At 40.1% G+C, this 17,923-nt stretch overlaps 1 protein-coding gene across 2 annotated transcripts in view; it reads left to right on the top strand.

The window, feature by feature from the left end:
• The window catches only part of atf7ip2 (activating transcription factor 7 interacting protein 2), a 152,815-nt gene that overhangs the window by 45,188 nt on the left and 89,704 nt on the right, over window positions 1–17,923 (top strand). For both annotated transcript variants that reach the window (XM_070901041.1, XM_070901042.1), the window contains exons 3-4: window positions 10,606–10,678; window positions 16,396–17,399. In XM_070901041.1, coding sequence (XP_070757142.1) covers window positions 16,406–17,399 — 994 coding nt within the window. In that variant the 5' untranslated portion in view covers window positions 10,606–10,678; window positions 16,396–16,405. The remainder of the gene's footprint in view (window positions 1–10,605; window positions 10,679–16,395; window positions 17,400–17,923) is intronic.

Raw genomic sequence — 17,923 nt, 5'->3', positions numbered from 1 at the left:
GCTAAAAAATAAATTCCGCCGCGATTATCGCCCAAAAACAGGCGAAATCGCTAAAACCCAAATTTCTAGCCCCTTAATTTTACTTTACTAATACCTTTAGATTATTCTACAAGCTTATGACTATTTATCGCCCTTCACAGATCCACACGCAATGCGAACAAAGCACACTCTGCACTGAACGGCTTAACGTCGATTTCGATCGGCACGAAAACTTCTTACAATTCCAATATTTGATGTATTTGACGAAAATCGGAAGTGTACGCTTCTGATACCATGTATTTTATAGTCTCTTGCATACTCTTAGTTCAATTTAACTCTCTTTATTCAGCAGATCTCCAATCAGCCATGTGCAGTTAAAATGGCATTCCTCATATAGCCAGTTTCAATACAGATCCAGGGCGCTATACCTTCTAGCTCGAGGACACTATACATTTCATCTCTACCCGCAGAGGGCTGTGGATGCTGTGTCTCAGAATATTTTCAAGGCTGAGATAGATAGATAGATTTTTGGAGTCATGGGGAATCAAGGGATATGGAGATCGGACGGGAAAGTGCAGTTGAGGTCAATGATTAGCCATGATTTTATTGAGTGGCGGAGCAGGCTCAAGGGGCCATAAAAGAAAATAAATAGGAGCAGGAGTAGACCATTTGCCCCTCGAGCCTCCTCCGCCATTCAATAAGAGCATGGCTGATCCTCTACATCAACTCCACTTGCTTGCACTATCCCCATAAGCTTTGATTCCCTTAATATCCAAAAATCTATCAATTTCTGTCTTGAATATGCTCAACGACTGAGCATCCACAGCCCTCTGGTGCAGAGAATTCCAAAGATTCACCACCCTTTGACTGAAGAAATTTCTCCTTATCTCAGTCCTAAATAGCCAATCCTTTATTCTGAGACTGTGACCCCTGGTTCTGGACTCCCCAGCCAGGGGAAACATCCTCCCTACATCTACCCTGTCAAGCTCTAAGAATTTTTAATGTTTCAATGAGATTCCCTATCATTCTTCTAAACTCTAGAGAATATAGGCATAGTCTACTCAATCTCTCTTCCTAGGACAATCTCCCCATCCCAGGAATCAGTCTGGTGAACCTTCGTTGTACTCCCTCCATATCAAGCATATCCTTCCTTGGGTATGGAGACCAAAACTGTACACAATACTCCAGGTGTGGTCTCACCAGGGCCCTATATAATTGCAGCAAATCATCTTGTAATAAAGGCCAACAACCATTTGCTCTTTTAATTGCTTGCTGTACCTGCATGTTAACTTTCAGTGATTCATTTACAAGGACACCTCTGAACACCAACATTTCCTAATCTTACTTTTATAAGCGCCTTGGGACATTTTACTACATTAAAAGCGCTATACAAATAAAAGTTATTATTGTTATAATACCCCAACCCCCTTGCAATAAAGGACAATATGCCATTTGTCTTTTTTATTGCTTGCTGTACCTGAATGCTAGCTTTCTGTGTTTCTTGCATGAGGACACCCAAATCTCTCTCTTGAATTGTTCTTTTAATTCCTTTATATCTCAGTGCAAATAATATATTTTCTGACTAGACTGTTATTTTAGATGATTTTGCAATAGGTGTAACTTGATGTCGGAATTTTAAAAAACTTTGAAATGGAATGTTGTGACAGCATTTTTAATAATACATAAATTATGTTCACTCAATACTGCAACCTCTGAAATATATAGATAGTATATAAATGCATTTAAATAATGTCCCCAAGATCCAAAACCAACATGTAAAAATAAATTCACTCATAAATTCAATCATGCAGATCAAACATTTTAAACTGGCAAATGTCCACGCTCTCTGTGCAGTGCCACAGAATATTGGCTAATACCTGTAGTTATAAAATGTAAATGCTAATTAGTGGCAGATGCAACAGAGAAACACATCTGCAATCAAAAAGCATGAAATTCAATTTTTGCAGAGATCATAGAAATTTACAAGCCAGTGCTGCTACACCTGACAACCAGTCTTCACCACCCACCTCACCACACAATTGAAACAAAAACCTGTTGGGCCTGTACCTTCCTGCACCCCAGATCCAGGTGGAGAGCGTGCCAAACTCCCGAATGATCCCACCAGTGCTACCAAAGTCCAGTGAAACTAAACTTCCCAGTACTGCTATGTGTTATATATGCAAATTATAATTATACTCTCTGTATAGTTGCATAAAATGGAGACTTGTTACCTGATGTACTATCAATGAGGTTTACACTGTGTATATACCATGCTGGCACCACTAGAGGGTGCAACTGGTGGAGACCGGGGTTTCCTGCCCCTATGGCAGAGGCTGTCCACCAGAGGGCACTGCGGTGGGAGACCTGAGGGCCACTGCATAGTTGTGCAGGGCCCAGTATAAAAGACTGCCCACCATGCTTGTGCCTCACTGGAGTTACAAATAAAGGACCAAGGTCACTACAGTTTGAGTGCAACACATTGGCTCGTGGAGTCATTCATAAGTACATTACAGACATAACACTATGTATTAGGCACCTAGCTCCAACTGGTACATTTTGCATATCATTTTGCTATGTATCTTCTGATTTTAAAAATGGTAGGGTTAAAAGTTAAATACATCGGTAAAGGAAAATATATTCACAAAATTTGAGCTCCAAAGCACTGTTAAGAATCCCATCATATCTAATCAAGCGGAATTTTGATTTCTTGTGACACCATAATTAACTGTTATAAAATAAAAGTATCCCCTAATTCACTATGTACGGCGCCATAAGAGATCTGCAAGAATATATTGTATATTATACAAACAGGCGACACAGTAAAGGTTCACTGTAATCAGTTACTGTTTCTGAGGTAACTGCTACTTATTTCTTGAGGGCTATAATCTGTAAGATACCTCGCGTTTGTTTTAAGACTGCATTTATTTAAAGAATTGAAATTAAAATTTACAATGGACCTGCTTCAGTTGTAAAATGTGCGTGAAAATGTTAGTTTTATCAATTTTCTTCTTTTCTTTCTCATCACATGTTTATACATGCAAAGTGCAAACGCTTGTGCATCAGTGTCCTTTTTATACATTATTAAAACTCAGGAGATAAATTTGAATTTGGGAATGATTTTCACACGTATAACCATTTTTGTTAGGGTAGACAGCTTCTGTTCCAATGCAGTCTTCCTTGTTTTTTCCAAGTCGAGGTATATTTAACCATACTATATTTATTAACATCTTTATTTAGTGCATGTTTTGGTATGTTTTGACCTGTTTTGTTTGAGTGTCCATCTTTTATGTAAAAACATCTGATTTATGCTTGGAGTAATTCAGACATGAGAATACATGGTCTGATTTTCATGGATATAATAGCGTTCACTGTTTAGTGGCTGGCTTCCCTTCACCTATGCTCCAGGGAAAATCTGGTTTTGAACAATTAAATGTTTCCTTAGTAACCAAAATAACTTAAATGAACAGGAGACCTCAACTAACCAATTAAAATTATTCACGTAGCCATGTTAAAATTGAACCAATGATTTGTTTGAAATTTTGAGAGCATATCCTGTTTTATATAGCATTATGATATCACAATGTGCCACATCATAATCTGTGGTAAGTTTGCCCCACCTTTTATTCCTATTTTCATTTTTGAGAAGAAAATCTGTATTTATGCTAATACCTGTAATATTAACAGCAAACATGCCAGGAAAGCAATGGACACAGTAATAATCCAGCCTGCACACCTAACAAAATAGGTTTCTACAATATCATTCATGCTTTATTTAGTTGGATTCCTCTGTAGTTACCGCAGTCGGACTTGTCCCCTTTTTTGAAGATGGTCACGATTACGGCATCTCTGAGCATGCCCGACACGAGACTCCCTAAGTCGACACAGCAAGCGAGCCCCAGGTAGGCAGAGGACACCCTCAAATCCTCCTTGATCGAGTGCAACATCCCCACTAGCACCAGGGAATCCCTGGCCCAAGACCACCAAAAGTGGAGGTAGAGCATCCGTGAGGGTGCTGAGCACCTCGAATCTCGCCACTAAGAGCATACGGAAATCCAGCGTAGACATTGGAAGGAGTGTGCGGCAAACCAGACTCTCCCCGCCCACCCTTTCCTTCAACCACGGTCTGCCCCCCCCTGTGGCAGAGATTGTAATTCCCGCATTGGACTGTACAGCCACCTGAGAACTCCCTTTTTAGAGTGGAAGCAAATCTTCCTCGATTCTGAGGGACTGCCTATGATAATGATTTGGATTCATCCATTGGCTAAATATTTTATCCAATGGGTGTTTGTTTATCTTCTGTTTAGAACATGCATGGTATATTGCTTTTCAGTTTATTGTATTTCAAATTGGAAATACTTGTGAAAGCTGTGACAAGAAAGGGTGTTATTCAAAAGCTGCAGTAAGCCTTTAGCTTAAAATGCATTTGATCACATAAAAATAAGTGATTGCTGGATAAGAGGTATTCAGGTGCTGATATTGTGTTAAAATAAAATATAGTATCATGCCTCTGCCTGGAGAATGAACTCAAGAAAATTAAGGAACAAATGAAGTTATTTATTTTTACTACGTTGTGATTTTTTTTTCCCTTCAATATATAACAGTGATCCTGTAAGTGAGATCCTGCAGCTTGATGCAGTAAAAATCTACCTTGAGGCCAATAACATCAGATTAGAAAGAGTGGATTACTGATTGGGAAATGTTTAGAATTTAAACTGGTTTCTTATTTGAGAAGATTTATCTTTTAATTTATGATCCACGTGGAGATGTATGACCATTAAAGAAATGTCTGCTTTATGTTGGGTTTGCTGCAGATGAATTTAGGCACAAGTTGCACAACAGAAAGTTCTTTATGCTTAATCCCACATTTAGATATGTATCCTAATTGCCTTTCAGTACTTGCTTACCCCCAAGTAACTTTTTGGTCCTACAGTTGCTGAATAACATCTTTAACCATATGGGACAGGTTGTACAAATGCACTGGCAAATGTTGGCAGTTTCTGTGCTGTTTGTAAGATTTTCAGTTCGATCATCTTTACAGCAAATATCTGCATTTGCTTCTTGTGCAAAAATGTAATAGATATTCTTAATATGCTAATGTTTTCCTATCCATTATCAAATTTTTAAATAATTCAAATTGGTAAATATTGTATGTTTTAAATATATTAAAACATTTTCACTGATCTGGTGATGCAGCATTATTATTTTCTCACTTCAGTGCTTTTAGTCTTAGTTATTTATTTCAATTTTCTTTTTAATTCTTGTTTTGGACAAACTACATTCTACTGTACTTCTTGAAGGCTTAGTACTGTGACATTCTTTTAAAAAAACAGTATAGGTAGACTTTACTTTCTCATATGACTTAGTATCTTTTTGTCCATTTGATTTTTATCTTTCAGAATACCAATCCTGTAGTTTTGCTTGTAGTAGCTACAGGACCAATTTTCCTCTGGAGTTAAGCCGGTTTCATGTTCCACAAGCTTTTTGCACCATTTTGAGAATTTTCCATCTGAATTGATGTGTGCATTGAGTACAGTTAGCCAGATATGGGCGGGTGTATTCCAATAATGTGTTAATGTCAGGCAATATACCGTGTGACTTTATCCTGTCTCATTAATGCCACAGCAGTGCTGGATGTGGTATTGCTAAGTTTGTGGCATCTAACATTGCTATGGCATGGAAAAGGTGATTTAAATCTCCCCACTGCCCCAAGGGAATTGCAGAGTGGTCATTTGCACACATGCTGAAGATCTTTGAATTTAAAAAAGAATCTTAAGCTGTCCCAAAGACAGCTGATCACACTTCACTGGCATAAGTTTGTGAGGGCTGCAGCAATTATTTCCCACCCTGCTTTGAGGAGAGACTCCTTGTCCGAGTCCAGAATTTCCCCTAAAGCTCACCCAAATTACATAAATAAAATCGACCCCAGCAATTGGATGGAGTTAGCGTTACAACCGAGGGGTAAGTGACAATCACAGCAGACTGATGTTGGGGTTGCTCAAGTGTGTCCAGTTTCTGGTCTCAGCCATTAATTCTGCTATGCATTCCAACTATTGAAATGTATAAAGAAATACTTCCTGGTATCTGTCTTAAACTTTTATTTCATAATCTTGAATCTCTTGTCCTGCTGCTGTGGTTTATGTGAAAATATTGTTTACCAATGTAAGGTTCCTTCTGAGATGTTTCATTTTGAGGTCTGAAGAACACAAATTGTCATGTTTTTCCTCATAGTTTACAGAAAGAAAGACTTGTATTTATATAGCACATTTTACGACCTCAGGATGTCTCAAAACATTTTACAGCCAAAGAAGTACATTTGAAGTGTGGTCACTGTTGTAGTGTTTGAAATGCGGCAGCCAATTTGTTCACCGTAAGCTCCCACAAACAGCAATGTGATGAAGACTAGATAATCTGTTTTTAATTATGTTTATTGAGAGAGAAATATTGTCCAAGACACCGGAGCTAATTCCTCTGCTCTTCAAAATACTGCCATGGGATATTTTACATCCACCTAAGAAAGCAGACAGGGCTTTGGTTTAACATCTCATCTGAAAGACCTCTGACAGTGCAGCACTCACTCAGTACTGGTCTAGAGTGTCAGCCTAGATTTCTGTGGTCAAGTTTCTATGAGGTCCCCTCTCATTCTTCTGAACGCCAGTGAATACAAGCCCAGTTGATCCAGTCTTTCTTGATAGGTCAGTCCCGCCATCCCGGGAATCAGTCTGGTGAACCTTTGCTGTACTCCCTCAATAGCAAGAATGTCCTTCCTCAAGTTAGGAGACCAAAACTGTACACAATACTCCAGTTCAGTTGAATTAGCAAAATGTCAAGTACCTCATATAAACAAGACTACATTCTCGGGACTGTGGAGAAGTTATTGGATAACTTCTTAAAAATGATACATCATGTAACAAATACTCAAGTGCTTAACGCACAAATAAATGGCATCTGCCCTTTGAACATATATAGTAAATTCACAATAACTATGTATTGATACAGAAGCTAGGAATGCAAGGGTCAGCAAGAAAATAACTAATGATTAACTTGATCAACAAGAGATCTTATGAAATACAACCAAAAAAGGTATAAAATGTTGAAGGCTCGAATGAGAAAATTAGACTCGCTTTAACAGACAAAATAGACTCGCTTTAACAGGCAAAAGTTTCTTGACTACAGAGAAAGGCAGAAGGCACCGTGCTTGCTCTGTGGTCTCCTACTCTTCTCGGGGATTGAAGGATATCCTGCTTAAACAATTTTAAGAACTGTTATACTGTAACGAAGTTTAGATTTAAAAGTAAGAATCTCTGCTGGAAATAAGATGGTATTTTTCACCTTTTTTTAGAACTGTTAACTTTGCGATTGACTGACTCACCAACTGTAAATTGCATAGCGGTTCATTAAATAAATCTCTCTATTTTTGAAATGTCTCTCATAATCTTTATCAATAACTCGCGAACCACATCTCAAGTACACTCTTTTGGTGAAGAGGTACATTATTGAGGAGAGACCCCTCCCGCCACCAACCCCCCCGGACCCTAACAATATCCGGGACAATTACAATCTGGCTAAAACTTGCTAAAAAGTGCTATGTGGAGGACAATAACATTCTCTGCTTGTTCCTTTCCTTCAGGGGGAGATAGACCAGACCTTTAGACCCAGTTTGCATCTTTAGGATTCGGCTACCTCAACCTTAAGTTGAGAGTGAACACTTGAGGAGTACACCTGATCCGGCATAGCCCCAAAAGGACTAGGACTGTATTTTTTTTCCTTTCTAATCTTCCTAACCAGCTGATTTTGGTATTGAGGTTGTATTGTTCTGTGATGCTGTGATTTTCTTTCTGTCCTAATTAATGTTATTTTCCTGTCTATTCTTCTGCACAGTACTGACCCCTGACCCCAGTCTCCACTCTCGCTGTTTCTTTTCCCCTCCCAATTTAATTTCAGAAAATGCTGGAAATACTCAGCGTGGCTTGACCTGAGTATTTCTAGCATTTTCTGTTTTTATTTGACTTTCCGCATCCACAGTATTTTGTTTTTGCCCCACTTTAATTTCCTTTGGACCATAATACCTGAAAAATATAGGTGCATGAGCAGAATGACAAAGGGAGCCATCATATAAGATTCTTAATTGATAATACAAACCAGATGAAAGCCGAAGCTTGTTGCAATAGATGGATAGCCATAAAAGAATTAAAATATTTATGGCTTAATTGATAGCTGTTGGGGAAATGAGGATGAGAGAGGCCTTGAAGTAACAATTATGCTGTGTAAGCTTACTGTACTGTAATTCCCTAAATACAGTTCCAGGGTTAGCAGTCTGCGTTTAGTCCTTCACAGCTTTTAGTTTGTCATAGTATAAGATTTAATATATGTGGTGGAGTTTCTTTGTATAGAACTGTTTAGATTGTAACATGCAAAGCATCTCCTATAAGCATGTACAGTTTCAAACTCCTTTCTACAAAACAAAAAATGGCTTCCAAAAACACATGGTTTTTGTGCAGTTGTACAACAAATTTTACATTGGCAGACAGGCATAGAGTCCGTTTCAAAGTCAGTGACCTATTTTTCTTAACTAGCATCTTTAAAATGACTGACTCACTTTAAATTTGGGGAGTTTTTTGGATTAGTTCAATATTGCAACCACTTGCTGAAACTAAGGTCCATGTTTAGTTAGGATTGCTGTAATAGTTTTTTTCAGTTTCACTTCTGTTTTATAGTATGTAGAAAACTAAGAATGGAGAATTAACGTGATCATGAGTTGGTAGAAATAACCTGAAACAAAAATTTCAATGTGAATTTCTGAAATAAATGTTTATTTAAAATAACCAATCCTCTTGAAAGATTGGATGATAAGTCCTCTGATCATAATAAGTACTATAAGGATGACCAGGTGAGGGCCACCACAACTTCTTGCAGCAGGAAATGTGAGGGATAAATTAATTGCTAAGTGATTCTGGTTTCCTGCCCTGCAATCTTACACAAAGCATTGCAAAACATTGCCCTGCAAACTTACTCTGCATTAACAGTCCTTGTTGCATCCTTCACGACTCCTTAATCATACATGAAAGAACATTGAAACATTTCAGCCAGCTTACAGATCAATGACATCCTGATAATACAGACTTAGAAGCTGCTTTAAAACTACACTGTAGACCAGAGTGTCAAATGTGATGAATTTAATTCCCACTACAATAATTGCATTCCATTCATTTCTCACCCAAGTGGCAACCCATGGTGCCTTTCTTATAAGAAGGTATCCTAACTCTACTATTCCTACAAAGTGCACCCCCCCCCCCCCACCCCCCAAGTGACTTCAGCAAATCTAGTGGATGGCTGATGTTGTTCATGTGGTGATGCTTGAGATGCTCATGGATGGTGACTTCCAGGGTCTTGTGCCTGTGAAGGCCCGGCTCATCACTTCCACTGAACTGCAAGAGAGCAGACTGCAGAAGGTGAGTGATGCCTTGAAAGCCCCTATCCATTTGCACCACCAAACTCTCCAAGATGGATGTCTGTCTCTGCAGGATGGACATCTGCCTCTCCAAGGCGGAGCACGGTTTGAACCCAGTCTCTGCATAGCAGCGGATTGAGCTTGCTGGAAAGGCTGGTGACTCTGATGTCCTATGTGAGGGCCCAGTTGAATCGTCCCTGGAGGTGTCCATACTGTCCAAGGTAGACTGCAGTGTGCTGATTTAGTAAAGATGATAGCACACATTGTGGAAGCCGGCTCCTCCATGCTTGGCAGGCCTTCCTGGTATAAATGCTTTTGTGTGGGGCAAGCTGTTTTCTTTTCGTGTTAGTTGCTGAAGAGGAAATAAAATGGCAGAAGTATAAAATATTTGATTTATATTTCAGTGGGAATGTGGACGTTTTGTCTAATTTTAAATGATACATAATACAATGCATTTGAACTTAGTGGGGTTAAAATCGCGAGTGCCCACTTTTGGCCACGCTCACCCACCGCTGCAGCGTTATTCCCTGCGCACAAATAGTGAGTCCCAAGGATCCCTAGATATTGGACCTCTGACCTCCATCATGAAGATGGTGCTGCCATCCTCCAAGTACCTCAAGATAGATTCTTAAGCTCGGGGGTGGAGTGGGGTGTCGGGGTCGGATTCCAAGGCCTGGATTTGAAATGGGAGGGCAGGTGAGTCGGCACCAGGCGCCTGAACTTGGGATGAGGAGGGCGGCAAGTGAGTTGGGTTGGGAATGGGGCCTTGGAGGATCAGGGGATGGGGGGGGCGGGGTGGTGCCTGGATCTCTGGAGTGGCGGCAATCAGGATGGTGATTTTCCATGATGATCTGGCTGCCTCAGGACAATCCATTGTTGCAGCAGGGACCCAAAGCATGCATTAGACCCTTTGTATGTGCAAATAAGGGACCTAACTCTTGCGCCAGGCTTCGGTAAAGGACACCTTGTTTATCCTTACCCAAGATGATAGCCAGTGCATTTCCAGTTGGAAGTGTGTGCATGCCTCCTGCCCGCCATTTGGAGCCTTAGGAGGCTGTGTAGCACCTGAGAAATGGGTACAACTTGGCCCAATTTAATCACAAGTGACTTATGAAATGGCAACTGTTTACTCGATAAAAGCATATGATTGATTTTTATTTTCTTTCCTCTTAAAATAGGCTACAAGGAACCAAATCTGGAAGGATATTGAACATTTTTTCGAATGAACATTTGAATACTTTCAAAACAAAGGTAAAGTAGTGTTTGTTTTTTGATCTGCCATAAAGGAATCTCTCAGTATGTAAAATTTAAAAAATATTGAAGTATAGAAAGTATAGAAACAGTGTACCACAGCGGTAATTACAAATTTGGGGGGGGGGGGGGGAAATGAATTCTAGCAGACTTCTATATGATTTAACTAGTTCCTTGTACTTACAATGCATTTCAATTGACTGTTACTATAACATACGTAAATTATCTGCAGTGTACCATATCTTAGTAAGTTCATATCTAAGGGGATTTTCCCCACACACCTGTTCAGTATTAGACATGAACTTCTGATTCTGGTGCAATTATCATGGTATTTTGCTGTCAAATTTTGAACATAATGGCATAAAAAGATCATTCACAATGGAACTATAGTTTTGTAGATATTGAGCAATTTCCATGGTGCTATTAAAACTGAGTAACTGCCTCTCATAAAATTATGCTAATTGCCTTTTTATTGGAAATGAGAAGTAATGACGAGAGCAAGAAATGGAAACTTCCTTTAAAAACTTAGATATAAAATGGAAGGGGTGGAAGGAGTTCCAGCTCAAAGTGTGACAGGACCGACAGAGAGTTTAACGATAATAGTGCATTAGCGAATAAGGTGAAAGCATGGTAAAAAGTTAAAATTAAAGGCTCTTTATCTGAATGCATGAAACATTTGTAACAAGATAGACAAATTAGTGGGTCAAATAGAGATAAATGGCTTTGATCTAATAGCCATTACTGAGACATGGTTGCAAGGTGACCAAGGTTGGGAACTAAATATTCCAGGATACTTGACGTTTTGAAAAGACAAGCAGAATGGAAAAGGCGGGGGGTAGCCCTGATAATAAACGATGATATGAGGATAGTAGTGAGAAAAGATCTTGGCCTGGAAGATCAAGAAGTAGATAAAGTGTGGATGGCGATAAGAAATAACTAGGGACAAAAATCACAGGTGGGAGTAGTTTTATAGGCCCCCAAACAGTAGCTATACCGTTGGACAGAGTATTAATCAATAAATAGGAGCTTGTAACAAAGGTAATACAATACAAAAGCAAAATACTGCAAATGCTGGAATCTGGAATAAAATCTAAAAACTAGAAATCTCAGCAGGTCAGGCAGCATCTGCGGAGAGGAAGTAGAGTTAATGTTTCGGGTCGATGACCCTTCGTCAAGTAAGACTGTAGTGTATGCAGGCACCTTTAGTAATGACTCCACGAGGCAGGGTATGGTACTTAAACTGTGCAGACCTTCTGTCCTTTATTAGCAGCTCCTGAGTGCTGACGACAAGCTGTGTGTTCCTTTTTATACTGGGTTACCTGCCGTGTGCAGGCAACCCCTGGGTCTCCAGCAACAGCACCCTCTAGTATGGTGTGTACAGTACAAGGGTACATTTAATGTTGCATACAGTGTTACAGACATTACACAGTGAACAGGCATGCCTACACAACAAAGACAATAATCATGGGGGACTTTAATCTTCATATAGACTGGGCAAATCAAATTTGCAAGGGTAGTCTGAAGGACGAGTTCATGGAATGCATGTGAGACAGTTTCCTGGAACAATACATCATGAAACCAACCAGGGAACAGGCTATTTTAGATCTTGTATTGTGTAATGAGACAGGGTTAATTAGTAATTTCGTAGTAAAGGATCCTCTGGAGAAGAGTGATCATAATATGATAGAATTTCACATTGAGTTTAAGAGTGAAATATTCAAATCCAATATGAAAGTCTTAAACTTAAATAAAGCCAATTAATAGGTATTGTAAATTCCTGGATTCTTTTACCTCAATCTGGTTCAGTAAAATTACTGAGTCGAATACCTCTTGTGCTTTGAACAAAGCAGTCTTTATTACCGGCCAGTAAGACCTATCAGACAGAAGATATACTCTCTGGATAGAGCGTACACACTCCCTACGGATAGGTGAAGTTACATCGTAAAACGTTAACAGTTATACAGTTTTGAAATCAGATAACAAAATACAAATGGATTGACAGTCTAACTCAGCCACTCATTAGTCAATCTATATGAGATGTTTTTCTTGAAAGCTCAAGCATTGCCTCTAAATGTTCCAATCTAGTGGTGTGACTATTAGCTGAGACCTTGCAATTCTGCAGATTTATTTCATGTTACAATTAGATGTTATTGGCAGGATTAGTGACTTGAAACCTTGAGAAAGACTGTTAGCTATGCTGATGTTGCACTATTTGCAATCTGACATTCTCCCAGCTATTCTTCCATGGCTTATACATTTTCATATATCCCGTTTACTTTACTGTCCTTAATTCCATATATTCCGTTCAGATATCCACAGTATGAGGGGTGAGTTGGCTAAAGTAGAGTGGAAAATTAGATTAAAATGTCTGACAGTAGATAAGCAGTGGCAGACATTTAAAGAATATTCCGAAATTCTCAACAAATATACATTCCATTGAGAAATAAAAACTGCTCACGAAAAGTTAGCCATTCCCGGGGCTAACTAAAGAATTTAAAGATAGTGTTAGATTAAAAGAGGCTTATAATGTTGCAAAGAATAATAGCAAGCCTGAGGATTGGGAGAGCTTTAGAAATCCACAAAGGATGACCAAAAAACATTTTAAAGGGGCGAAATTAGAATGTGAGTGAACTAGCAAGAAATATAAAAATAGATTGAAGAGCTTCTTTAAGCATGTAAAAAGGAAGAGAGTAGCAAAAGTAAACATTGGTCCCTTAGAGGCTGAAACAGGTACAATTATAGTGGGGAATAAGGAAATAGCAGAGACTTTAAACAAATATTTTGTATCTATCTTCACTGTAATAGACACAAAAAGCATACCAAAAATAGTGGGGATTCAAGGAGCTAATAAGAGTGAGAAACCGAAAATAATTAATATCAGTCGAGGAAAAAGTACTTGAGAAACTGATGGGACTAATAGCTGACAATCACCTGGACTGATGGCCTGCATCCCAGGGTTCTAAAAGAGGTGGCTTCAGAGATAGTGGATGCATTGGTTGTGATCTTCCAAAATTACCTAGATTCTAGAACAGTCCCAGCGGATTGGAAGGTAGCAAATGTAACTGCGCTATTCAAGAAAGGAGGGAGAGAGAAAACCGGGAATTACAGGCCAGTTAGCCTGACATCAGTCATCAGGGAATACTGGAATCCATTATTAAGAAAGTGGTAACGGGGCACTTAGAAAATAATAATAATATGATTAGGCACAGTCAACATGGTTTTATGAAACAAATTTATTAGAGTTTTTTGAAGATGTGACTAGCAGGGTAGATAAAGTGGAACCAGTGGATGTAGTATATTTGGATTTCCGAAAGGCATTCAGTAAGGTGCCACATAAAAGGTTGCTGTGCCAATAAGGGCTCATAGGGTTGGGGTAATATATTAGCATGGATAGAAGATTGGTTAACGGACAGAAAAGAAAGAATAGGGATAAACGTGGAATTTTCCAGTTGGCAGGCGATAACTAATGGGGTGTCACAAGGATCAGTGCTTGGGCCTCAGCTATTTACAATCTATATTAATGACTTGGATGAAGGGACCGAGTGCAATGTATCCGAGTTAGGTGGGAAAGTAAACTTCAAATGTGGCCGAACAATATATTTTATTCCCCCTCCCTCAGAGTAATCCATATGTAGGACAGATTCCAAAGAAAACCAATTTATGCTGTACTAGCTGACTTTAAAACAAAGTGATAAACATCTCGTTAAGCATGTAATTGACAGCAAGAAGCACAAATATACCTTTTGAATCTATTGTTTTTTGCACTGCTGGGACTATGGGCCCAAGTTTCCACAAGAAAAAAAACGGGCGCCCCTCCGAGCTGGGCGCCCGTTTTTCGCGCCTAAAACGGCGCCTAAAAAAATCCTCGGTATTCTCCACCTACGTACAGGTCCTGTGGCACTCGGCGCAGCCAGCACGAGCTGTGGGGGGGGCGGAGCCAGGTCCCTGCGCTGAAAACAGTGCCGGGACCTCTGCACATGCGCACTACAGTCGGCACGCAAGTGCAGTAGCTCCAGGCGCCGAACTGTGTGGGACCGGCCCGAAGCACGCAGCCCTAGCCCTGGCTGAATGGCCTCGCTGGGGCTGCGTGAATGAGGCTCCTCCCACGGCCAGCTCCTGCTTCCCCCCCCCCCCCCCCCCCCCCCCGGCCAAACCCGACACCCGCTCCCCCCCCCCCCCCCCCCGCCTCGACCCGAGGCCCGCTCCCTGCCCCGACCCAAGACCCTACCCGAGACACCCGCTCCGACCCGAGACCCGCTCCCGACCCGACCCGAGACCCGCTCCCCACCTACCCCCCGCCCCGACCCGAGGCCCGCTCCCCCCGCCCCGACCCGACACCCGCTCCTGTTCCCAGACCCCCCCTCTCTCTCCCCTCTTCCCCCCCCCCCCTCTCCCCCCACCCCTCTCTCTTTTCCCCCCCCCTCTCTCTCTCTTTTCCCCCCCCCTCTCTCTCTTTCCCCCCCCCTCTCTCTTCCCCCCCCCTCTCTCTCCCTCCCTCTCTCTCTCTCTCTCTCTCTCTCTCTCTCCCCCTCCCGCTCAGCGGCACGAACGGCTGCAGAATTCTCCCTGGCTGAAGCACTTTCACACAGGTAGGAAGATGGTTTATTTAATCTTTTCTTGGCTTATAAATGTTTATTCAGGCTGGATTTATTTGTATAATATTTGTAGAAGTATAAATAAGGATTTATTGTCGAATTTAAAGAGTTCCCTTCCCCCCCCCTCCCCCCCCACCTCGTTCTGGACGCCTAATTTGTAACCTGCGCCTGATTTTTTAATGTGTAGAACAGGTTTTTTCAGTTCTACAAAAATCTTCACTGGCTCCATTCTAAGTTAGTTTGGAGTACATTTTCACTGTGGAAACTTTCAAATCAGGCGTCAGTGGCCGGACACGCCCCCTTTTGAAGAAAAAATTCTGTTCTAAACTAGAACTGTTCTACCTGACTAGAACTGCAGAAAAAAAAATGTGGAGAATTGCGATTTCTAAAATAGTCCGTTCTCCACCAGTTGCTCCTAAAAATCAGGCGCGAATCATGTGGAAACTTGGGCCCTATGTGTCATCACCTTATCAGTGCTGTAGTTGGCCCATCCTCTAATTCTTTTTCTATCAACTTGGGTTCTCCAGTGGCTTTTCGGTTCTCCACTCCTCTTTCATATTGTTAACCTTCAGACTCTTCATCTAACCCAGTACTAATCAGTACTTAATGATTTATCACATATTTGTTTCAGCTCTGTCAATCATGATGGTCCTTCCACGACTGGTCTTGGTTCTTCTCTCATATTTTTTGCATTCATATAAAAAAAAGCCTGGCAAGCAACTGACCAGATTTAAATAATGGAAGGTTTTCCTAAATAGCTTGAGAGTTGGGAGACATTCCCCGGAACTTTTCCTCAGATGATTAAATAATTGCGGTAGAATGAGTGATGGGACATATTGTAAACAGTCTGTGGAAGGAGGTGCAGTGAAAATTTGGAAGTTACTTACCTGAGTTTAGTCGGTTAATCAAAAATTACAGGTTATAGGGTTATTTGCAATCTATTTGAATTTTAGTTACATACTCCACTTAGATATCTCATGTCAAAGATATTTTGGATATGTGCTGAAAAATTGTACAAAAGTTAGAATGCATTACTTGTAGAAGAATTGGAATAGTTACCTTCATTAATATCTTCAGTATTTATAATCCTATTATCCAAGTTTATTTTTTTGAATGTTGTAGATAACCAGATATGGATATTGCAAATATTGCTCCAAGGAAGGTTTTCAGAGCAAAGAAAACCCTTCAAGTAAGTGACCGCAAGCAGTGGGAATCATTACACAGAAGAAGACATCACAGTGAGAATGAACAATCCTTTAAAGAATGTGATCATCAGCAAAACCATTTGCAGGGCATGGATTCAGAAGACATAGGTGGTGGTCAACCTGATCAACATTTTATTTCAAACCGTATAAAAAGTGATATTCCAAATTCTGAACTAAACAAAAATGCAACATTTCATTGCAAAAATGAGGTCATCGAGGCCAAGTTTAAAAAGTTGGCTGACATCTGTATGACAGAAAAACAGCTTGGGAGTGCAAGTTTAAAAAGTCAGGAAGACATTCATTCCAATGGTCACCTTGAAACTAAAAAACAATGTCCTCAGAAAAAGGAGCATCAGGGTATAAATTTGCTGAGAAAGGTTATAAACTCACCCTCGAAAACTGCTGATCAAAATATAACTGCTACAAATGGTAGTGCCATTCATATTTCTTCATATGTATTAAAAGAGGACTTCAATAGAGCTTCTAAAACATATTCAACCAATGTTCCTGAGCTGCTGGACCAGAAGAACTGTGTGAAGACCATTAGTTTAGATGATAAGTGGGATGTTGAGCCAGTCCTCCGCATTATTGGTGTTGAAGATCTTAAATTTGTTTCTTCAGACTGTAATGCTAAAACCAGTAACCTGAAGAAAATGAAGCATTCTATTGTTCCTATTTTAGAAAAGATGTCCAATGAGGCCCATGAGAACATGATGTATAATGTGCATTTGTCAGCATTACATGTTAGTCACAATGTAAATGACAAAGTTGAAGAACGTGTACAAAATGAAAGTCAAAATTCCTCTGTTTCTAAATATCTTACTGAAGAGAAATCCCAGACAGATGAATCCAGATTTCTGACTGACTATCCAGAGGAAATTGAATGCAGCCCAATGATACTAAAGGAGATGAAAAGCTCTGGTAAGTAAATTAGAATGTTATAGTTCTATAACCAGTGTTGTCATAATACTTTGGGTTAGAGCAAGGTTGTCTTATCAAATATGAAAATGCTAGTTTATTTCTGTTGCTAGTTGATTTGCTCGTGGGTATAATTCCTTTTCTTTCTTTCTCTTCCTCTGAGTTCAGACAATGTTAACGCTTCCGAGTTCAGACAACATACAGCGCTAACGGCCCCCAAGTGCTAATATTTGAGGTGGTAATATGAAGTGCTAACAGTAAAGGAGCCTTAATGCTGATACACGTATGAGTACAGAAAACATGTATCTGACTGGAACAAGCGATGTGTTTTTAATTTCTCTGAGGAGGGAGCTGAGTGAGATTATGCTGAGGTGTGTTAGATTTTCCCTAACTGTATACATGGTCATTATGGGCATGCTCCTGCATTGAGAGAATATCTAAGACAGACCTGACATTTGTTGCAAGGTGGACAGAACATCATTCTGCCATCTCGTAGACTCGAGGCACAATTATTCAGAGAGCTTTAA

Source organism: Pristiophorus japonicus, chromosome 15 (assembly GCF_044704955.1).
Source record: "Pristiophorus japonicus isolate sPriJap1 chromosome 15, sPriJap1.hap1, whole genome shotgun sequence".
Lineage (NCBI taxonomy): Eukaryota > Metazoa > Chordata > Chondrichthyes > Pristiophoridae > Pristiophorus > Pristiophorus japonicus.
This window is presented reverse-complemented; position numbering and strand designations above follow the sequence as displayed.